Consider the following 20,508-nt stretch of genomic DNA (forward strand, 5'->3'; position numbering starts at 1 on the left):
GCTGAATATTGTAAGGTAAGAATCCATAACTGACCACTAGAGCTGGTGAAGCAGTAGCCATTGGTGACTTAAAAAAAATTTTTTTTTGATGAAGAGGTGAGATAAAAGTCTTATTGTAGTAAGTTAAAAAATGAGGCTGGGTTTGAAGATTTATTTATCATTAAAAATATCAACCCTCTTCAGATTGATCTGTAGATCTAATGCAGTATCAATCAAAATCTCAGCAAAAGCTAAAATCATCTTAACAGTTTTGAAAGTGAAGAAAATGGTGAAGGATTCATACTTTGTGATTTTAAGATTTGCAATGAAGCCACAGTAATCAAGACAGTATGGTGGTGGTGGAACTCTGAGCCTGACCTATTCTGAATAGTATAAAGTTTATAAAATTCAGAAAAAGACTCAAACACACATGGTCAATTGTGTTTTGTATTTTTTAATTTAATTTTATTTATTTTTTACAGACTACATTTTGATTCATTGTACACAAATTGAATACATCATTTCATTTCTATGGTTGTGCCTGATGTAGATTCACACCATTTGTATAATCATACATGAACATAGGATAATGATATCTGTCTCATTCCACCATTTTTCATACCCCCTTTCTCTCATTATTTTACAATACTACAAAGGCAATTTAATGAAGATTGGAAAATCATTTCAATAAATAGAATTGGAAAAATTAAATATAAATATCTAAAAATTTTGATCCTTGCTTTTTGTTTTACTTTATTTTTTCTAAAATAAAACTTTTAGAATAAGCATAGGAAAAACTGTGATTTCTAGTCCTCCAAGGGATTATCCATAAATGGAAAAATTGACAAATTAGACAGAATTTAAAAAAATTTCACTGTTTAATGTCATCCTTGGGAATAAAAAGAACATATTAGTAAATCGTATGTCTGACAAGAGACTTGTGTACAGAATATATAAAGAACTGTCAAAACTCAAGAACATTATAGTCTTGAAAATGCCAACAGGGCAGTTTTTTTAAGGGTTATCATCACAAAGATGATAACTTTATAAGGTAATGCAAATGCTAATTAGCTAGATTTAGCCATTTCCAATGTATACCTATTTAAAAAAAAGTTAATAAATAAATACAGTTTTAATTTAATTTTTAATAAAAAATTTAATTTAATTTAATTTAATCTAATTTAATTTTAATCTAATTTTAATTTTTAACAACAAATTAAATTAATTTTTAATAAAAAATTAAAAAACGAAACAATAACAAAATAAGGTAATGAAAATGGGCCAAAATTTCCAAAGATTCTTACAGAAGGATTTATTCAGATAGAAAATCAGTCCAAGAAATGATGGTCGACATTATTAATTTTTAGAGAGAAAATTAAGGCTACAATATGATGTAATTTCATTCCTGTAAGAAAAAATAGGTGATGGATAGATAGATCAATAGGTAGATAGATAGATAGATGATTTAAGAAAATACTAAGAACTTCTCTAGAAGATGGAGAACAGATAGAACTATATCATACATTGTGACTGGGGATTTTACCCAAGAAAAGTGAAAACTTATGTTTACACAATAAACCTGTACATGAATATTTATAACAGTTCTTCTTAATAACCTCCAAACTGGAAACAATCCAAATGTCTGTCCATTATTGAATGTATAAACAACCTGTGCATACATAACAGTGCATACATAACAAAGCATTACCACTCGGCAACACGAAAGAGTGAACTGTTGATACACTCAACATGGATAGATCTCCAATATGTTATGCTACCTAGCGTATTATTTCATTTTCATGATGTTCTGGAAACAGTAAACTAGTTAGAGCACATCAGGGGTTGCCAGGCAGTAGAGAGTATAGACTATAAAGAGGCAGCACAAAAGAATTTTGTAGACTCATGGAACTGTTCTGTATCTTATTGTGATGGTTGTTATGCAACTATGCATTTGTCAAAATTAACATAATTATGCAACAAAAGGAGTTATTTTATTAGCTATAATGAGGAAAAAGATAAAGAGATGAGAACAATTATTTAAAAGAATGCAGAGAAAGGAAATGTGTAAAGTACTATTTTGAGAACTTTCGCTAAGGAAAATAGCTGTGGTAGCAGCTATAGAAGAAAGTGAAGTCAAGCAGTATTTTGAAGACCAAGAAATTACAGCATGTTTGGTAATAGAAATATTCAGTAGAGAAGGGAAAATTTATAATTCAGGAGATTCAGAAGGATTGTGGCACCAATGTTGCTAATACACAAGAGAAGATGAGATCAATTGCAAAGACGGAAGGGACAGCCATTTCTCAGATAATGAATGGATCATCAATGGCAATAAAAAGGAAGAATATATGGATGCAGTCAGACAAGTAGCAAGATGGAGTAGGAGGTGGGCTTTTATGCAAGGAACTTGATGATGCTCCTATCTTTTTTAGTGACATAGGAAGCAAAGTCATCAGCTGGTAGTGAGGGTGTAGGAGGAAGAGTGGCAAGTTTAGGACACTTTGTTTTCTAAGCACTGAAAGGCTTGTGACCAAAGCATGGCAGATGCATAGCATTCCCAACCCTCACTCCCATTTCCTCACCCCTCAGTGTCAGTGGCAGGCGTCACTTGTCAATCTGAGTCAACTTTCCCACTGATCTTTAACTGCCTCTACACACTGTTCCAACAGCTACTGCCAGTGGATCAGAATAGACACCAGTTTCATTTACCCCAGTCACCCAATTTATCCTGATTTTAAGTCAAATGACTTTAATTAAATTCAAAAGAATATAAATGGCCACTATTATAGTATGCTTTGTTTTATATCTCTTATAAAATGCCATTTTTAGTGCTTTGAGTGAAAAAAAAAAAAATCACAGACAGCTTCCATCCAGGAGGCTTCTGAATAACCAACACAATGCTGTCTTTCAGAGTAAAAATGTTTAGCCCACAGCCTTGCAAACTATTTTTGGAAAACCTAAGTTAAGTTACTGGGCAAAGTTATGATTGCAGATATCTTACTATTAAAGCAGAGGGGATATGTCCAAAAAGAAATGCCTGGATAATTTGATGAATTAGATGATCAGATATATTCCAACATAAACATTGCTAAGGCTGAAAACAGAAGTTGCCACACTGAGGTAGATAAGAGTCAGTTACTCTCTTGCAGTGAAAAGTCAGAAAAACATTTAAGTTAACACTAAAACAAATGAACTCCATTTCCATTTAACATTCTTTGGGGTTTTTTCTTAAGTGCCATGTCCACTTCCTAGAGAGCTTTGTTTAAAATAAATTTAATTTAAGACTAAATTTGAACCAAATGAATCAGAGTATGTTGTGGCTAGGAGAATTCCTTCTTCAATTACAACTTATGCTGGAAGATTCATTTAGCTCAGACTTAATTGCTGATGTTGAACAGTACCGATCAAGAGAATTTACCAGGGAATAAATGTGTTCGTATGTCACACCAAGACACTGACAGAAATAAAATGAGATACCTTCATCCTAAAAAAGGTGATGCTTGTTAGCAGGTCAACAGTTGATTTCAGGTCTTGAAGTCTTTCACTATTGCTGGCAGGAAAGTTTTCCTGAAGAAATAGGAAAGAAAAAAGAGTAAAGTTGCCAGCATTAAACCTCCAGTGGGAAAATAAACTAAAACTAGCTTACTGTGAAAGAAAATGGTAAGTCAAATTGCATAAAATTTTAAAAGATCCCTAAAGTATTCTCAAAATATTTTTATCATAAAGTGTTATAGAAAATGGAAGATATAAAAATAATTGTTTCTTCATATTAGAAAACATACCCTTTTAGTTATAATCACAATTCAATAAAAACATACAAAACAATATCATTATGGCAATATTATGACATCATTCCTTGCTCATAAAATTATTTTGCCACTAAAAGAAAAGAGATTGGTATATATTTGAAAATATCCTCATTATTTTCTAAATATAGGTACTTTTTTCAAAAACACTTTGAGCACTGTACATCTATTTACTTTTTGTCACAAAGAAACTGAAAAGTTAATAATAAAAATAAAAAATAAAAAAAGAAACTTAAAAGTTTAAAGAATAAGATTGCATTGCATAGTCTCTCCTTTACAAAAGTTAAGTATCATTTTAAAAATTTAAAATGAAGTTTTAGTGAATTTTGGTGAGAAGTATCACTAAAAACACAGATGTTCAGAATTTTGAAGAAAAGAAGATGTATATGTATGAAAATGTTTAAAGAAAGAATTTATTTAAACATTGAAAAAATTTTCATCTTGCTCTCAGACTGGCTTTCTAAAGAGCCACAGGTAAATCACAACTAACTTTCTCATGAACTCAAGTAGAGTTGGTGTGTTTAAAGGATGGTTGAATGTGGTGACCCCAAGGCCCTTCTTGACCCAAATTATCTTTTCAATGGCTGGTGTGGCAATTCTCTTCTCAGTTTTACCCCAGTTCCAACATGAAATGTATGTTTAATAGAATTTGGGTTCGAATTTCTAGAACTATGCAATTAAGGACACTGTCAGTAAGAGACTAATTAAAAATGGATGCAGAAGAGATGCATGTATGCAAATATGAAAAAAAGATTTAGGATAAATTGTTAAGGAATGTAAAATGGTAAAGCATTTACCTAGTTTGATATTGATCCCCAGCAGTATTCACACAGACACAAAAAGAGTGAAGAGGTACAAGACCATCTATATAGTTGACTATATATTTTTTGAAACTAAAATTTATAACTCAATTTTTGTAAGACATTTTAAAATTAAAATTGCATGTGTGTGTGTTTATGCACATTAATTCATGAATACATATGCACAGGTGTATCTGTTTCACCTAGAGGTAGAATAATAGAATTGTTGACAATGAACTGTGGACAGTGTTGAACAAGTATACTGATCTAGGAAAAGAGAATTGAACAGTAAATACCAAGAGGAATCTCAAAATTTGGGGAAATATCAGCAGACTATCTCAGTAACAAGGAGTGAATTTTCAAAATCAGGACTGAGTCATATTCATGTGCTAGCATATCTGATGATTATTTTAAAAATTATACAGTGAAAGCTGTACACACAGAGTATAATGACTGCTGTAGGTTTAAGTGGGGCAGAACATACAAACAACAAAGGAAATCTGTAAGTTACTTCTAGTGTGATGGCACCTGAAATCAAAATGTTTACTTTTCCATTACACAATAGATAACTTTACAATATGGCAAGAAATCATCTGGAGCAAACACAACAGTTTACCTTTAGGAAAATAATTTTGTACACACCCTATATTTTGACAGGTCAATCCTTAGAGAGTTATGCAACTGGTCCAGTAGTTTTATGAACTTTTCCCTCTGTATCAAGAAAACACAAAATAATAGAAGGTAAATAAATGGCCTCTCTAAATGTCTTTGCAATAATTCTATATCAGGTGCTATTCTCTTTTGATAGAAAGGAAGGATCAAAGATTTGTTCAAGACCTCAGAGCTAGTATGTAGCATCGCAGTGATTCAAACTCAAGTCTCTTTCACATCAAATCTATGCTCTTCCCTAAAAATCACAGTCTTTCTATAATGAATGAAAAAGAGTAAATGTTCTAACAAAAGTATCTAGAGAGCTGTGTTCCATACAAAGAGCTCATACAAATGAATTGCAGCTATACTTCTCCATATGTAATGACTCACAGCAATATAATGTGTCAGCAAGAGAAAATACAACCTACCCCTCATTTTATTCCAGCACACCATCACGGCCCTCCAGAAAATGAATTAGATTTCCAAACTTCTCCTGCCTATGAAAGGGGGAACAGCTGTTGTTTTGTGTTAAAAACAATTTCAAAAACCATTTTCTTTTTGGAAGCAAATACAGACTTAATCTGAAAGATCAATTACTTTTAAAGGATGTTTATGATTTAGTGCTAAAAGTAGTATAAAAATTAAGCCCTGCAAGATTGCTGCTGCCGACTTTCAATGCAATATCATTGTTGGATTGTCCTCTTGCTATAAGTACTTGAAGACTGTGAGAATAAAGAGTTTTGCTGAAAAGTGTAAGGTTGAAATTTTGTGAATTAAAGACAAACAAGGGAAAAACATCAAAGTCATACAGAGACCCTATAAGTGGACCCCCACTATTCTACGTTTTAATTGAAACTAAAAAACAAGGGGTGGGGGATTGGGAGAAAAGTTCTCTGCACACAGTAATACTATATAAACACCAAATTTCATTTGGAAGATATAAACAAAAGTGGGCTATTTTCTAAGGAGTTTTGCACAGAAGGTGGGTTTACAGGGTATAGATCTCTTATTCCTTGATGTTACTGATCTTAATGGAGTGAGCTGAGTATTAACAGGAAGTGGTGAATTATTCCTAAATTGAAATTTCATTTTTCTGAGTTAACTTCCTTCATGAGATTCACACATCTCTGAACAAAATTGGAGCATGCCTCTGTGCTAATCCCTATAGAAGACATAAAGAAGTCTGAGGGATGAACTTTGCCTTCTAGAAGCTTACAATCTTGTTAGGCAGATTAAGACTCTCTCTCCCAACAAAGGTACTGAAAATACATGGATGAGCTGGATGTCTTGGATTTTTCCTTTTCCACTCACCATCATACCTTGCCAGGGGTGGAGGCAACCTATGTTGCCCTTTGCTAACTCCTCAGCTTCCATCCATGTGGGTCAGTGACTCTCCATCAAAATGAAAAAAAACAAAAGAGCCACACCAATAATCAGTTTAGGGCTAAGTAAAGTTAATCATTCAGATGACTGTAAAAGTCAGTCTGATTCATGTCATGTCTCTGGACCTGACCTCTGTGATTGGCACAAATCATCCAGACAGCTGAAGTGACTCTGATCAACCATGCCATGACCCAAATCACTGACCCCGTTATGCCCACTGGGGCCAACTACTCTGGCCGGCTGCCCAGTGTCAGTTCTTCCACAGTTCCTTATAATAGAGCCTCATGTGTCAATTGGAAATGCTTACCTTCCCAAATCTTTTTTCTTCCAGGTATGACCACGAAGCATGTTTTTGGGCAATGAGATATATACATCGTATTAAGGAGGAAGAACTCAATTAATTCTGATTTGAAAAGATCCTAAAAGAGTTCTTGGCAGATAGTTTGTTTGATTAGTGTTTGCTATGGAATTACTTGTTAAATACAGCTTTCAGGCTTTTTTCCTTTTGCCCTTTGTGGGTCTCCCTTTTTCTCATCTTCAATTCAAACAGATGCTGGAGGGCAGAGCCTATCATTCCTATAAGGTGAAAAGCTAAACAAATGGCAAGAATGGCGAGGCCTCAAGCTATCAGGAGCTCCCACATTTACCCACCCTTATTAAAAATTACAGTCCTGAGCAGTACACTAGTCCTGAATTCCTTACCTGTAGACTTCAGACTTGGGTTACATGGCAGGGCAGTGCACTTATTTAGCTAAGCTTATTTATTTTTCTGTTTCATGCAGTTGAACAAAATTCTGACTGATACAGATCTCTCATTTTGTCTCCCCACCTAGGTCTTTGGGGCCCAGCTGGAAAATTTACATTCAAGGAAAATAGAAAGCTGTGGAGAAGACTGCTGGGCTTGTTGTCAAAGAAATCCAAACAATATCAGATGATGTGAAATTAAAAGTGTGCTGCTGATTGAATTTTCAAAGAGATTCTTTAAACAGCAGGGACAGCTTGAGATGTAATTTTATTTACCATATTTCTATTTAACTAGAGTGAGATTGCCTTTGCAAGAACAGAGGATGCCTACTGTCTGCATGGCATGATTTGAGGAGTGAAGACGACTGAGTGATTAAAACATGCTTCCCCTGAAGGGCATGTTATCATATTGGAAACTGCCACATTATTCAGTTCTTTATATCAGGTGAAAGCCACATATGTCAAGTAGGAGGCAAATCAATCATAATAATGCTAAGTATTATCAGTTATCAAAAATTTATGTTTTACTTGTTGATTGGAATAAGTAGGCCAGGGGTCAGCAAACTGTCTACAAAAGACCAGAAAGAAAATGTTTTGACTTTGGGGACTGTCATAAGTACTCAGCCCCAACACTATAGCAAGACAGCTCCTATAGAAAATACATAAATAAATGGGCATGAAACTTTATTTATGGACACTAAAATTGGAATTTTATATAAGGTTCAAATATCACCAAAGAATAATCTTCTTTTGAATTTTTTTCAATATTTTAAGTAAAACCATTCTTAGTTAATGGTCTATACAAAACCACTGACTGGGTTGGATTGGGCTCATGGGCAGGCAGAGGGAGGATTTTGACCTGGGCAAAAGCAGTTGCTACCGGACAAGTACATGCTCAGGAAATTTCCCCCAGGGTCCTGGGAACTGAGGAAAGAAAAGTTCTAGTAAGGAAGAGGTATGAAAACTTCCACAACTTCTCCTTTATCATCTTTCTCTCTGTCAGGAGGGGTTAACTGAGGCAGAAATTAATCACACACAAGCTCTGTGTACTCATTTGCTTCAGTGTTCCTGGGAAGAGGCCTAGTCATTTTATTCATGAGATCTTTTTGTAAAAATTTCAGAAATGAGATAAAAAGTATTCTTTGATTAGTAAATTTTAACATTTTTTACAGATCGTACCAAAAATAGAAATTCATTACAAAGAGACACGTTTCAAATAGAAGTCATGCAGAGGCTACTTTAGTAAATTTTGATAACTCAATTAATGTTAATCTTGTGAACATAGTGGAAATTATTTGAATTTCTTGTTGATTTCAAATTAATACTGATACCAACAGATACTTCAAAATTATTAAATGCCACCACAAGGATGTTTGAAATTTCAAATCAATTAGTAATTTACATCAATTCTGTGTCTTTAGAGTTTCTTGATAGGAAAACCTGGGGTCACTAAATTGTTATTCTTCACTCACCAGGATACTTAAAGTTCCCCTCAGCCTGGCTAGACTTTTCACAGGTATCTCCCTGATTCTAGGCCCTGATCACCCTCTTTTTAGAGAATCTTTTTTGGAAACTTGTAACTATATGTTCCTTCTCTGTCCCTTGATATGTAAAGCTTTTCTTTAAAGCCACTTACAAATCTTATAATCCATGAATGTTCCTGAAAGAGTAGGCAGCCATCCCTTTGAAATGTCCTCATCAAGGAGGGAGCACCCCTATCTCCCTGTGTCCTTGGGAGGATATGAGCCAAACATTGTTGGATGTCCATTAGCAAACAAAAAACATTCACAAAAGGTTTGATGTTCAAAAATACATCAAGCCTCTCACCTCACAGCCTCCAGAATGTTCCCCCTAACCTTTCACATCCCTTAAAACCCTCCCTCCTTTGCTTTAGTGGAGTTGAGTCAGACTGAGGTCTGGTGTTTCTCTCTCCTCTATTGCAGCAGCCTTGAATAAAGTCATTCTTACTTGTTTAACTTTGTTGTGAGCTGTTTTTCTTTGACATCATGTATAAAAATATAATAATGCTTTCCCAAATTTGAGAATAGGTATTGAAAAGCATGTGTCATTATCAATGAACAATGAAGCTAAAACAAACTTTTCTAAGCTATCGATTTTTTTTTTAATCAACTCTGTAGAAAAAAAGACTGAATTATCTTTCTTTTCCTTCTGTAAAACTTGTCAGGACTTTTGTCATATGAAGAAATGATAAAGAAAATTCAAAACCCCCAAACTATAGAAAAGTAAAAGAAGAGGTACATGGGGTAGGGAACGAAAATATTCTGTTGTTTTCTTGCATTTTGTAATTCCTATGGTGTTTGCCATACATACTAATTTTAACCAAAATGTTCATTGAAAAGCTTGCATTCTTCCTAAAGACCATCCTCTCAAACTATAGAAGGTTCAGGCAACACTGCCTCTGCCCACACTAATCCTTTGTCAAGTCATGAAGAAACAATGTCTTCCAAAACGTTTCCCATATTCATTCTCTCTTTCACAACACCACATTTCCCCTGTAAACTATTTTCTAGATTCAGCAGCACATTGCCATGTTAGGACAAGCACATCAGCCCTCTCCCTAGCTTTCATTTAGTCCTCCTGTGATCAATTCCAAAGACTGTTTACTCATTCCTCCTTCCTGCTCTGTGGCTCCCTGTAGCTCTGACTGGAACACTAAACACCATTCTCTCTCATACTTTACCCTCAGTTTGCCGTAATTACCTTAGTTTCTCCCTATTGGATGCATGTGCAGTGACAACTCTATTTAGGAAACAGGTCTGAGATGGGGGCTCGCTGCCTATTAATTGGCTTATTTTTGCTACTAAGTCAAGTAATGGAGACTTTTGTTTTCCAGTCTCTTGTGGTTTTGAAAAGATGGTTGCATTGACAATAGAGGCAGTCTCCTGGTTCCCTACATTTCTAAGAAAGTTATAAGAAAAGTTTATAAGAAAGTTTATAATGTGTCTTGCAAATCAGTTTCACTGTCATATTCTGAATATTCTTCATATTATTATGGAGAGACTCTCCTGCAGTCCTTCAGATGATACTGTAAACATCTAATTCTCTTTGTTAAATTCCCTTCTACTTTCAATGACTAGGATGCCTTCTATTATTACAACTGAACACTAATACACATTCTGTTTACACCTTTCCATCATTTTCTCTACAGAGTAATCACTCTCAATCAGAAAATTTATTTTATTATATCCTATATCTTAAGACTAAAGAGCAAACATTCTAGTGAGTACTAAAGTCCTCAATATTCTCATGCCAATCCAATAACAAAGCTTCCTCTTAAACTTCCATCTCTTATTCTATCTGTCCTACTCAATAGGCAGACTGCATTCCATACATTTTTGAACTTATTTTGCATCTCTATTTCTACTTGTCCACTCAAATACAGTCCTAGAAATATGGTAATTTTTCTACTACAGCTTTGATTTTGAAAATACTATCTGTCGTTCCTTTGTCAAGATTCCATGAGTTCCTGAAGAGAATCAGTTCTCTCTTCCTCTTTAATCTCAAAACATTTATGAGTACTATATGAACTCCTTTGAGACTTATTACATTTTGGGAGTGATTTATGGTTGCTTTTACATGTTTATGTGATTACCTTACTAGAGTTTAAGCCTCAAAGAGTAAGGTCAACATTTGTCTTTCAGTATTTCTATTACTTGCCATAGTAGCATACATGAAATATCACATAAATGTGCCTTGAAAGAATAAATGGACAAAGAAAGAACATGCATAATATAAATAAATACTTACTAGCATATTTGCATTTGCCTAGTTCTGACTCTGTCAAAGAGAGAGCATACCCTCAGGGAAAAAAACAGAGCTAGATAAACTCCAATTTTGTTTACTATTTATATCATAACTTGCTAAATAAATTTCCTAAAGATATCTGAAAAATTGAAATATTTATCCTCCCACCACCACCTCAGGGGATTTTCTCCCTTTCCAACCCAGGAGTTTCTTTAACATTCATGAAGACATTTTCTCCAATAAGATTCTTTGATCATTACTCCAAACAATGATGTGCTGGTGAACTGGTTCTCTGAAAGTCAAATGCTTTGATTTTTATCATCTGTCAATTTATATGTTGTAAATGTTCTCAATATGTTCAATTTCAATGATATCTGTATTTAACAACCAGTTTTCAATATTCCTGAAAATTGAGCAGTCAGTTCTTGTGAGCAGGTATGGTAAAGTGGTATTCTTCACATTCACTTTTCAATAATTCAACTTGTTTTCAGAAATAATACTTGGACCCCAGATTTCCCCTGTGAAGTGTTAACTGAAATGTATGATGTTCTTCCACAGCTCCCCATGTTTCTCCTGCTGCCACTTATCAAAGATAGACTCCATGGAGAATCATTTTTCTCCTCACAGCACTATCTACATAGGCTGCCTCTCTTCTGCAAAATCCGCCCAGAGTTATCCAACCACATTTCTCTTACTACATCAGCATCAGAATGCTGACAAATTCTGACAAAACCTCACAACACAGGAATTGTTGTGACAACAAATTTGTGGTGCCCAATAGCAAATGCTACCTTTATTAGAAAATCTTCTTCCATGCCTCTGAAACTTTCCTCTTTGTATTTCCATCGGTAGCTTACCAAAACCTTTCCTCCTTCCCTCACCTCAGCATCTAAAAACATAGCCCTAGTTTTGTAGGTGAGCTTTCCTTGTCCTTGTAGACAACTGTAAGGAAGATTAAAAAATTTTTCACTCCTTTATCAAAAACTTAATGTTCTTTGCAAGGACCCTCATATTATTTCCTCAGATTTTAGAATAGAGCTCTTCCTGTCTTGTTCTAAAGGACAACCTCTGCATCTGTCCTCTTGACCACTCCCTTCTTTCTGCTCGGTGATGTTACCACATCTCCCTCATCTCCCTCCTGGTAAATGTGAACCATACTCTAACTCCTTTCCTAGCCGTCTATAGATATGTTCAAATCTATCTGATTAAATAATTTTAAAAATCCTACTTTGTCAGAAAGTAGAAACAAAATGTTTTTACAAGACAAAATCTTCTTATTCTTGCCCAATTTCTTGTATTTCCTTCATTTCTAATTTCCTTGAAAAAACAGTTTTATTTCTTTTATCTCATTCACTGGCTTTTCCCATTATTATAAAATTAATAAAGATGTAATAAAGAAAAATTTCAAATTTTATTGTAAAAATGACTACAAAACAATATCAATAAAATACTAGCATTAATCCTACCTGATGGATGTATTGTTGGCATTTTATACATTTCTTTCCAGTCTAATAATCCTGTGTGTGTCTTTAATGTTGGAATTAGATTGTAGAATTGTAGCATTTTTTCCATTTATTATTCTATATGGCTATTATTCAATTACACAAACTCCCCTTTAAAACTTGATTTTTGATGACTGCCTTATATTTTGGTGAATACATGAACCCTGATTTATACAACTGTTCATCTATGCCATTCACTAACCAACCCATGAAATCAGCTTTCAGTCTTAACTGCTTCTCCGGTGACCTTCTACTGACTCCAATGTGCTCATTCCTTTCCCCAACTAAGTTGAACTATCTAAAATGACAGTTAGTGGTGCCTTCCCCTTTTCCCCAGTTGATCTCCAAACTGTCACAATATCACATTTCTGTTATCACTCTCACTCAATTTCTCTAACCACTTTCCTCAGTAAGCGCTGCTTGTCTTTCCTCTGTACACTCAAGGCTCTGTCCTTTTTTTTTTTTTCTTTTGTTCTTGAGCATTTTCATCCGCACCATGACTTAGATAACATTTACATGCAAAAAGTCTAAATTTGTGAAAGTAATGGTTTGCTTAAGGTTTTATTTGTTTTAACAATTATCTTAGGTAAGAAAGCTTTTTCTACTAGCTCAATTTTTTGCAGAAGACTTACAAGTCTGGGTTACAGCTTTAAAAAAAAGTAAAGAAAGGACCAAGTGATTATCCTTGGGTCCCAAGTCATGTATTAGCTTCAGTAGTGAGGTGCAATAAAAATCTGGGGCTCCAAAGTGGAGGTGGGAGTTACTATATGTAATATACTTAACTCTGCAAATAGCATTATTTTCAACAATTAGAGAAAAATAAAAATTCACATGCCAAATCACCAATTTATCGAGCAGGAATTTGATCAGAACATTTTTTAAAATCCCTATTCTATAAGAAGTTATTTGATTTATGAAATGAAGTTTGTTATAACCATGTTGCCACTGAAACTTGAAAAGTACTGAAATCAACCCGCTTTTTCTTCTGTGGGTCAGCATGGAGTAAAGGAGCATGTTATCTAATTTCCTTCCAGGTAGCTTCTCTGGCAGGTATTAATCATATAACCACATTTTCTTTCTCAGAGGTAAAAAGGCTCAGTGTTCTACAAGGTTGGCTCATTCCCCACAATGTACACCAGCAGAATGTCAGAAGCAAAACAATTTCATAACACAAAATGTTTTGTGTTATAGGTGAAATCCCAAGCCAATGAGTTCTATTACCAAGTTGAAGGTTTTATAGCAAAAGTGTTCTATGATCTGGTATTTGGTTATAATACTATTTTGTTGAACTGGCCAGGCAATGTTTTTTGGTCCCAGGTCCTACAAGAGTCATCTGTCTGACAAAGGTAGCTGGTGGTCTGTTTATATTACAGGTAGGACAGGAGGGACAAACTCTTCATACTTTATTTAATTCTTTCACTTTCAACTTTGACAGATTGGCTTACCATTTTTAAATCTTGTTTGATTTTCATGTTAAATTTGAGAAACCTGTTAGAGCAAGAACTATTATATTCATTGAGCAGATGGAGAAATTCAGGTTTAGACGACTGAACTGACTTGCTAAATTACAATAAAATCTCAATTTTTATGACTTCTAGTCCCAAAAGTGTTCTCTGTTATTAGTATTTCTGTTGACTTGTTATTAAACAGCAATTACGTTTCACTTGTGCACCTCATGAGCACTGTCTTTGATGAAAAGCACAGAACAAGAGTAAACACAGCAGCACATTTTCCTTCTGACTGGGTTTTCATCCTTTCACTTGCTGTGCCTCAGTTGTTTCTATTCTGTGACACATATTCCAAAACTTGATTTCTAACAGCATTACTCAATAAAAATCTATTCAGTGAACCAAACTGGAAGTACAGTAGAAAAATCAACTATGGTACCTTGGAAATCATTTTCCTACAATGGATCTCAGTTTCCTCTATGAAAAAAAAATCAGAATAAAAATAACTTGTCTCACAAGGTTACTAAACAGCACTACTGCCTACCCAGTGGCCCTTGCCAGAAACCCCGGAATCTTGCCGGGCACCTTTTTCATCCTCTCACTGGCTGTGAAACAAAGACAACAAGTGCTGTAGCTGCTGCTGATTTTATGCCCTGAAAAGCTTGGAATCTGCTCTTTGTTCTCCATCTCCACCAATTCTGTCTTGGTTTAGATTCTTACCACCTGATTGGAATTACTGTTCGTTTACATCCTATTTCCAGTCTTGTCAATTTCAATTTGTATTACATTTGCAAAGAAAGAGTTTCAGGGATGGGTGTAACATAGACTCCTTAGTATTCCTGTATTTCTGCTTTTCATGTGTTGCTGATGTTTTCAATACTTCAGGTAGACCACTTTAATTAGATATAGGTAATTCTCTTGGGCTCTTTATACAGCTACTTTTTTTAAACTTAGAAGACATGTTATTACCTAGTAGTACTAACAGTACCATTATGGAGTACAAATGGAGCCTTCCAGGCTCTGGAGAAGGCAGCCAAACTCATACTTACCAGAGAACTGTATCTAAAGATGGTAAATCCTAAATTTGCATACTTGCAAAATTACCTATAGAATCCCACTGTATTCTTTCTTATAGAATGTATGTTTTCCCCACTGGAAAAGATCATTCCAGATATGGAGGTTCAATCTAAATAAATAAAGTGTTCAAATGAACTTGAACTGCATTCCATTATACAAGAGACATTTCCTAAGATATCTTGTATGCAATATCATTGAAGAATATTTTCAATCCAAAGTCCCTTTAAAATGTAATGCCCATAAGCTACTTAGAATTTTAAAGTTTAAAGAAATTATAGTGGACTGGAGATGCAACTCAGTGGGAGAGGGCTTGTCTAGCATGTATGAGGTTCTGGGCTTGATCCCAAGTACTTCAGAAAAAAGAAATTATACTTACGCCAAAGTTAGTAGCAGCAAATCGATCTGAGGCAGAAACCTGTACGTTTGTTGAAACTGTTGTGTGAGCATAGAAAGCATTTATATTAGCCAACAAGGTGCTCATGACAGCAGGAACACCAGGGCACATGTATTTAGAAGACAGACATGAAAAGTGCCTGCAAGATGAAAAAATATAAAGTGCTTTTAAAACACACTAATTAATTCACATAATAGCCTATCTTCTATTGTCAGCAATTAAATCATTCCTCAACTGTATCTAAGAAAAGAGAACTCCCACAATCTCTAACTGAAAAGAGAAAACAATTTCAGCCTTTTGAAAATTTCTCATTCACAAATATGAAGTTGCTTAATCAGAATGTGATTTGAAACATTGTTATGTATAATTCCTTTCAACTCTAAGAATGTTGTGTGCACATCTCTAAAGGGCTTCCGGTGGAATTTAGCATTGCTGGAAAGAAATGCCAAAGAAATCTTTCTCTCTCTCACTTAATATTGCCCCCCACTCTATTTCAGATCCTAAAATCCCACATTCCAGTCAAAATGTTCTTTTGCCTTTGTATTCCCCTCTCACTGAAATACCAAGAGGCCCTCCTCTTATTACACATTGTTTCAACTCCATATCTGACTAGAGTTCAGTTTGTGAGCTTTTTTCAGAAAGGCCTGCCTTCTATAAGCAGTTCTGTTTTCTGAGCACTGTTACAGACAGGAATTAATTAGACAAACAGATGAATAGTGAGGACACACTGAATTATGCCAGCTTTCTGTTTAAAAATCATTTCTTTTAAACCCCAAATAATAGTACCATTTATAATCATCAAAAGCATCAAATGTTCAATTCTGCTACTTCTCTCAAGGAAACCTGTTTCATTTGAACTGTAACAAAAGATTTGGAAATTGAAAGCAGAGCTTATGATAAAAGTAGAAAAGTAGAAGATCAAATATTCATGGAGAAAAGAAATTTTCAGTATAAAATCTGATCCTATTTTTCTCTCATCTTAGTAATTTATCCTCCACCCAGTCATCCCTCATTTTAACTACTGAACAGCAATGTAGAATGTACAAACACAAGTTAGTGAACAGTACTCCTAAGAACTGTGGATCTTAGAACTCGGCCAGGCTATCTTGCCACCCAGCTCTTCATGATACTCGCTAATGAAAATTAAAACTTTAAACATCGATTTTTGAGAGTCAGAAATAACATTTACATACACAGAAGTACATGATATGTAATTTAACCCTGGAATGAGATCATAAATGATTACTTACCTTCTTTAATATAAATGACATAGAATGCGATTTCATTATATACTGAACATTTTACAATGAATTTGTTAAGATTGTCCCAATAATATAAAATTATTTTTGAGAAGAAATTTAAAAACTCTAGACCTAAGCCATCATGTTTCTTGTTTTTTCAATAAATCATAAGTTATTAAAATTGTTAGATCTAAATCATGGTTTTGTAACATGCAATGCTTAAATATAATGGAAGACTGTGAAAGGCAAATGCTGAAGGAGGAGAAACACAGAGGAAAAGGGATACAGCAATGTCAAAGGTAATTATCAAACTGTTAAGATACACAAAGTCTGGCATTAATTATCCAGAACCTGCAGGGTTTCCTGGTTTTGGTTAAGACCAATTTTGTTAATTGTTAATAGGTCACTTTTATAAGCTGACAGGTAAAATTGTATGTATTTATCATGCACAACATGATATTTTGAAGCATAAATATATTGATGATGAAAACACCCTAAGAAATTATGGCTTTCACAACTAAAATGGGAGGTTTAGCAAATAATTTATAGGTTACATATGAAAACTTACGGATGACAGAAATGCCAGGTAAATGAACACAAAGTTATCTAGTTGAACGCAATCTCTGCTATGCATTCACCATTCCTGTTAATGTAGAGCATCCATAGAAAAATTGGGAAAACAATGGAGTCGAACTTTGGTTTAAAAGTTAAACTTTTGTTTAAAATAAAAAACTTCAATTTAGAAACTAATAGCAGTTATATTTTCTCTTATTAAAACTGATTAGAATTAGAATTTTTCTAGAGGTTTGCATTAGTTTTAACATTTACCTTATATCTTTGCAGAGGGAACTAGTAGTAGAGCATGAACCTGGAAAAATGTCTCTCAAATTGGTGTAAAGCTGGATTGAGATGTGTAGGTATTGGAAGCAGAGAAACAATTTAGGAGGGGAAACTGAAAACTGACACTTCTGCCCTGCTTCCAACATGAATAAAAGTCAGAAGTAACAACTTTATAGCCTGAGATAATCCAAAAGTCATAGAATTATGCTGTTTGCTTCTGATCTCCAAAAACCTTGAGTAGACATTCCTTACAAAATAGTTTTAAACCTCATTTTGACCATTTTATAAGTGAAAATCTATTGTGATCTCAAAATGCAAAAAGCAGCTGTTTTTTGCATTTTCATAAGGAAACGGCATGAAAACACCATGCTAAATAAATGACCATAAAAATTACAGTTTTTTTCCTTTAAATCCTTGCTTGGTTTTACTTGTTGTTGTTGTTATTATTAATATTGTTGTTATTACAACTTTTATTGTTGTTTCTGAAGTCTGACATTCTTCCCTATATTTGTTGTAATTAAATATATTCTTTATTTTCCTAACTTACTTCCCCCAAGAGCCTAAAGCTAGTAGGGTGCTCAAGGTGTGGAGCTGAGGCAATGTCAGGTTGAGAACAATTTCTTCTAACCACTAAGTATACCTTTTTAAAATTTATATGCCTCCCTCTCTTTTAAAATTTAAATTTATTTAAGTAAGTATTAAGGGGGCAGGGTATGAAAGATGGTGGATGAGACAAACATTACCCTATGTATATGTATGATTACACAAATGTTGTGAATCTATATCGTGTACGACCATGGAAATGAAAAGTTGTATCCCATTCATGTACAATGAATCAAAATGCAGTCTGTAAAAATAAAAAAATAATAAAAAAGAGGGCTGTATTTGGGATTCTTGCTGAATAAGTAGACTTTAGCTGCTCTTAAAACAACAAAAAGGAAGTAACTGAGATGATGGTTATGTTAATTGCTTCATTATATATGACCATTTTACTATTTGTATGTATCCCACAACCTCATATATCAATTATATGCAATAAGACTTTTTTTAAAAACTAAAAAAAAAAAAGATTTTACATGTTTATAGTATGCCATGTGATATTTAGATACACATATACAATGTGTAATGTGTAAATCAGGTTAAACATTATCTATCTCCTCACTTTTATTTCTTTATGGTAAAAATATTCAAAATCCTCTAGTTTTCTGAAATAAGCAGCACATTATCATTCTAGCCATCCTACTGCACAACAGCACAAGGGAACATTCTATTCCCACCTAACCATAACTGAGCACCCACAGATCAACCTCTCCCCATCCCTCCCTCCTCACTCTGCCCAGCCTCTGGTAATTACCATTCTTTCAACATTTCTGAAATCACCGTATTATCTACTATATTCATGGGCATTTATGTGGCACTTGCCTTTCTGTGCCTGGTTTATTTCAGTTCCATCTATGTTGTCACAAATGACAGGTTTTCACCAACGTTTTTAACAGCTGAACAATAATTCAATGGGGTACATGTACCACATTTCCTGCATTTACCCTTTCATTGTTGTACCCAGGTTGTTCCCATTTCCTGGCTATCATGAGCAGTACTACAACAAACATGGAAGAGTAGATGTCCCTTGGGCAGGCATTTCGTATACTCTGGGTACATATATGTAGTAGTGGGAGTGCTGGATCATATGGTAACACGATTTTTAATTTTTTGAGGAATCTCCATACTATTTTCCATAGTGACTATGCTAATTTGCATTCCTTCTTTACTTTTAATCAACAAAATAAAATTATGTATACATATGTTTATAGTGATATATTTATTCACTCATTAAATAATGACAGTCACAGAATGGTCATACTACTGAATGTTCACTGCTTCACATATGTATCATTTGTATGTGATGAGAACACTTAAAACTACTCTCTTAGCTATTTTCAAGAATATAATACATTGTTATTTACTATAGTCACTATGTTGTACAATAGATCTCTTGAACTCATTCCTCTTATCTAACTGAAATTTTATATCAACTTCTCCACAACCCTCCCACTCCAAGCAGCCCCTTGTAACCACCATTGTATTCTCTACTTGCACGAGTGTGACTTTTTTAGAGTCCACAATTGAATGAGATCATGCAGTATTAAGCTTTCTCTGTCTGACTTATTTCATTTAACACAGTCTCCTCCAGGGTCAACTGTGTTGTCATTAATGACATTAATGACAGGATTTCCCTCTTTTTGTTTTCAAGGTTGAATAATATTATATTATAAATATATACTATGTTTTCTTCATCCATTGATGGACACAGTTTGACTCCTAGTCTTGATCATTGTGAATAATGCAGCAATGAACATGGGAGTGCAGACATCTCTTCAGCACACTGATTTTTATCTCCTTTGGATCACCTCCCTTCTTTTCAAGGTTGTATATTGTGAATGTACCTATTTCTTATGAAATATGTTTGATTATGCATTATTGTCCTTTTATCCAGTGTACATTTAGCATAGAGATTTCCTGAACCCTGGAATTAACCAATAATTTTTTTCTTAATGAAAACAAAGCAATATGAGTCAAGGTATTTATGTAGAGTTAAAGAGTACAGGACATATGCTTGGTTACCTTGAATATGACAGAATATTACCATATCCAATTACTTTATGAACATTTGGCCAAAGTACATAGCAGGTAATACTATAACAATGATGGCTACTTTGAAGGTTAATAGTATTCTACTTAACATCAGTATGCTGAGAGCAGTATTTTAAATTTTCCAGAGCATTAGGCATGTATTTGTCTTAGAGAACTGACAGAAATATTTTACTTTCTGATTAAAAGGTAATTGAGGTGCTTTCAGGGATATGATGGGTGGTGGCCA

The 20,508-nt window shown here is 34.2% G+C and overlaps 1 protein-coding gene across 1 annotated transcript in view; it reads right to left on the bottom strand.

Moving 5' to 3' along the window:
* The window catches only part of Unc13c (unc-13 homolog C), a 613,741-nt gene that overhangs the window by 271,615 nt on the left and 321,618 nt on the right, over nucleotides 1–20,508 (bottom strand). Inside the window, 3 exon segments of the mRNA XM_047537684.1 lie at nucleotides 3,457–3,546; nucleotides 5,228–5,296; nucleotides 15,532–15,688. Of these exon segments, the coding sequence (XP_047393640.1) occupies nucleotides 3,457–3,546; nucleotides 5,228–5,296; nucleotides 15,532–15,688 (316 nt within the window).

This window comes from Sciurus carolinensis, chromosome 2, assembly GCF_902686445.1.
Source record: "Sciurus carolinensis chromosome 2, mSciCar1.2, whole genome shotgun sequence".
Lineage (NCBI taxonomy): Eukaryota > Metazoa > Chordata > Mammalia > Rodentia > Sciuridae > Sciurus > Sciurus carolinensis.